This window comes from Megalobrama amblycephala, unplaced genomic scaffold (genome assembly GCF_018812025.1).
Source record: "Megalobrama amblycephala isolate DHTTF-2021 unplaced genomic scaffold, ASM1881202v1 scaffold529, whole genome shotgun sequence".
In the NCBI taxonomy this organism is placed as follows: domain Eukaryota; kingdom Metazoa; phylum Chordata; class Actinopteri; order Cypriniformes; family Xenocyprididae; genus Megalobrama; species Megalobrama amblycephala.
The window spans coordinates 26,211-30,222 of record NW_025953441.1 but is presented as its reverse complement, the minus strand read 5'-3'; the positions used below and the strand labels follow the sequence as shown (position 1 = coordinate 30,222).

The 4,012-nt window shown below is 35.5% G+C and overlaps 1 protein-coding gene across 1 annotated transcript; it reads right to left on the bottom strand.

The window, feature by feature from the left end:
- Positions 1-539: 539 nt before the first annotated feature.
- LOC125261927 lies at positions 540-3,493 on the bottom strand. Its single transcript, XM_048180511.1, has 4 exons — positions 2,816-3,493; positions 2,530-2,601; positions 2,301-2,432; positions 540-1,409 (listed from the first exon to the last, which is right to left on the bottom strand). The coding sequence occupies exons 1-4, from the start codon at positions 3,135-3,137 to the stop codon at positions 970-972; spliced, it is 966 nt and encodes a 321-aa protein (XP_048036468.1). The 5' UTR covers positions 3,138-3,493; the 3' UTR covers positions 540-969.
- Positions 3,494-4,012: the final 519 nt, after the last annotated feature.

Genomic DNA, 4,012 nt, shown 5'->3' with positions numbered 1-4,012 from the left:
TTGGTTGACCACCAGTACATGTTTCAAGATTTTGATGTTGGCTGGCCAGGGAAGTGCCACGACTCTTTTGTTTTTCAAAACTCAAAACTACATGCAAAGCTGGAAAATGGCACATGCTTTCCACCACTCACCAAGAAAATACAAGGTGTTGACATTCCTGTGCTGATTGTGGCTGACTCTGCTTATAGCCTCTCTCGTAATGTCATGAAACCGTTCCCAGAAGGAGTTGCAAGAGGGCCCCAACTGCAATTCAATGCATGTCTGAGTAGGGCAAGAATTCATGTGGAACATGCTTTTGGCCGTCTAAAGGGCAGATGGCGCTGCCTAATGAAGCGCAATGATAGTCAAACTACAAACATTAAGTTTGTTGTTGCAGCTTGCATTGTGCTGCACAACTTTTGTGAGTCTTGGAAGCTGGATTTCCCAGAGGAGCAGAGCAGAGCAGAGATGCCTGAGGAGGAAGACACAGAGCAGGAACATGCAGATGATGAAGGCACCCTTATTACACCCGAGCCGCTTGACCTGGCCAGTTCTACTGCAGAGAAAATCCGTGAAGTATTAGTATGGTACATTTCTGAAAATCAGTGATTGTTGATGTGTGCAATGTGATTAAACATACTCGCTTAATATTTTGGTAGTTTTATTTATTTTTTTAATTTCAAGCACCTTTGTAACTGGTTCTTCTGTAAGATCAACACAACTGTTTGTACGAACCGAAAAAAGTTACAATCTATATGTCTAATAAAACTTATGACATGTATTGAACATTTGTCTCTTTAATTTAACGTAAACTGGATTTTAACATTCAAGTTTCACCATTAGGCATTAAAGTGCAAAAATGTAAACGTAATATAGTGCAAAAAAAAAATTCATTTTCACAACATTTTTGTTCCTCGAACAGTTCTTTAAATTTGTACAAACAAGTGCAACTGCACAATAATGTTTGCAAAAAAACAATGCCCAGAACATCTAGTGGTCATTTCTTTGGTCAGACAGTGAACGTTGATCTTGGACAACTGATATTGACAGATTTTGGTGTGAGGCTTCACCAGGTGGAAAAGCAAATGGATCAGGTGGATAATAGTGCTGAGCTGGATGTTGATATTGTGCAAACGAAGTTGAGGGTCCATACTGTGGCATTGCAGGTCTAAGCACTTGCAGAATTTGAACCATGAATTGATGGGTATCTTGAGCACGCCTGTCTTCAGCTTCCTGACGCTTCATCTCAAATTCAAGACGTGCTCTTTCCAGATCCAGTCTGGCCTGCTGGAACTGTCTCTCCCAGGCCATGTGCTCCTTGTCAAGACGCTGTTCAACCTCTGATGCTGTTGTATCTTTGTCATGTTGTATTAACATGTTTATCCCTCTCTCCATGGCTTCCATGATTTTTTTGCCGTTGCGTTTACGCCCTGATGAGAAAGATCACAAAATTGCATTGCATCATAAGACAAGTAAACGTGCCTTTATATGAAAATACAATATATCATGATAATGAACATGCTCAGTATCGTTATTGTGGAGACTTCAAAATGTAATAATTCCTAATGAATTGTTTTGATATTTATAATGAATTTGAAAAATACTTTTTAACCGGTTACTTTGTTTCTGAACAGTATTTAAAACTTTTTCACTATAAATGTACTATAAAAAACATTTTAAACTGTTATGATTCTTTATTATTGTTCAGTAAAACTTTACCAATAGCTTTGGTAATATTAGATAATTTATTAGTTAACATGAACAACAGAAAAATAAATACCAAATCATGTTTTAATCTTGCTTAATGTTAATTTCAACATTTACTAATACATTATTAAAATCTAATGTAGTAGGCCAATCTGTTAATATATTTAAAGAGCCTGAACTAACAATGAACTGTAGTACTTTAATTAACTAACATTAACAAAGAACAATAACGTGAAACAAATGTAGATGTTGCTCCTTGCTAGTTTATATTATGGACTAACTAATGTTAACTAATGGGGCCTCACTGTAAAGGGTAACATATTTTTCTCTATAGTGTTACATTTTCCAGTGCAACCTGTTTGAAAATGTTGAATATGTTTTTGGTATTGTTCTTTATTATATGGACAAATGTAGAGCTAAAAATGTTAGGAGAACAACAGTTTTTGGTAAGCTAATTCAATTCCGTGAAATAGCAGTATACCACAATAAAAATTTTAGCAATTACCATTATGTGACATGATGAAAATACTGTCACGTCCCTAACAACAAGACAGAAATGACATGCATGACAACTTATGCAGGTTTACTGGAGAGAGAGAGTGGAAAAAACATACTTGTAATGATGGAATTTTGGCTGGGATTGGAGGTCAGCTCTGACCTTGGACCACTGTCATTATCAGATGCTGTCATTGTAGCTGCTTGGTCTCCTGATGGCTCTGCTATACCAGATGAGTGTGAACTGGTACCTGTAACAAAGCATATCATTTAGAACATTTCAGAGCTGCAAGATATTAATTAAATGGCAACATTGACATTTTGTAAAGGGAAAAATAACAAACTTACCAGAATTTTCACCTTCCTCTGAACTTGACACATCCATATGTCCATCCCCGGGGTTAGTCATAGGACGACAAGCTAACGAAACAGAAATATCTACTCAATATCGACAGTACTGGTTAAATTACTAAATTGAATTCTTGTGTCTCTATTACTAGCTTATTCACTGAATTTTATTATTTGTCTTTTTTTTTTTTTCATATGAATGCTTATTAGCCACAAGTTTAAGTACTTTGTACACTGTTAATTATTTTTCAATAGAAAATGAATACTCTTAAAAGTAGCAACTAACCAAGAACAGAGTCCAGTTCCTCAAAGAATGGGCAGCGTTGTGGATCCGACCCCGTCTTCTTGTTATGCTTCACACATTCGCGGTAACGTCGTTTCAGATATTCTATACGGTCTTTGCACTTCACCCAGTCGAAGGTATTTTGAATAGATGGACAAACCTCACAAACTTTTTTAAAAACTGCCTCCCACACCTTGTGGTTATGGATACAATTTTCAAACTGAAACTGAAACGTAGGTTCGCTCCAAACAGAAATTAAAGCCAATGTTTCCTCCCTACTCCAGTGTCGCGTCACTTTCTTTTTCCATAACCTGGAAATGAACATTTCTTAGAATTAATAAACAATTAACACTGTGTTCATTGAACAATAGGTTAATTGATTGTAATATTAATTTTATTACATTAAGTTAATTTTATTAACTGATTAAAATATTAATAATTGATTATAACTAGTTATGATTTATTATTAATATTTATTTTGAGCTAATTTGCTACACAGCACTCCGGATCCTGCCAGTAGTACACAAAGACATCAGATTTTGTGACATTGCTCCGACTTTACTTTTCAAACCGGAAGATAGAAATCTCTCTCAAAAATGCAAAAATAACTAATTTTAACTTTTAACCCTCTGGGGTCTGAGGATTTGTGGGGCCCTGGAGAAGTTTTGACATGCCCTGACATTTGTGCTTTTTTCAGTTGTTCATAAACATATAAATGAAAAAAAATGAAAAAAGTGTCATTACACACTCGGCACAAACTAGGCTACCATAATATGTGAGGAACATGAATGTACATGTTTGTGTTTTTGAGGGAATAACGTTTATGCGTGGTTATTGAAAAAACAAAAAGACATAAGTGACTGAAATAAGGCAAAAAAATATATGTGTTCACAAGATTTCTGGGTTATTGCTTCAGAATGAAGTAAAAAATATCCTGGCTACTCCTGCCATATGAAACAATAGAGAGATTTAAATTTTCTAAGACACTTTTTGTCAAGAAACACAGTATGCGTGGAGGCGTGAATCATCATGAATAATGGGTCATTTACACCTGAGAAGACAAAAGAATTGCATAATGAGCTATAACGACCTGCATAAATAATGAGCTCTTTCAGTCAGGTAGGCTGTGAAAAACCCTCTGTTATCATGCTGATAACAGGATTAATGTCCACTCTGGACAAAAAAAAACATGATTTTTGT

Bases quoted from the DNA above. Each gene is read 5' to 3' on its own strand.
- LOC125261927 (XM_048180511.1), bottom strand. From the start codon at position 3,137: ATGTTCATTTCCAGGTTATGGAAAAAGAAAGTGACGCGACACTGGAGT. The intron at 2,602-2,815 runs GTTAGTTGCTAC...CTGTTTCGTTAG, and splicing joins GGAACTGGACTCTGTTCTTG to CTTGTCGTCCTATGACTAAC. The intron at 1,410-2,300 runs GTATGTTTTTTC...CTTTCTCATCAG, and splicing joins CCAAAATTCCATCATTACAA to GGCGTAAACGCAACGGCAAA.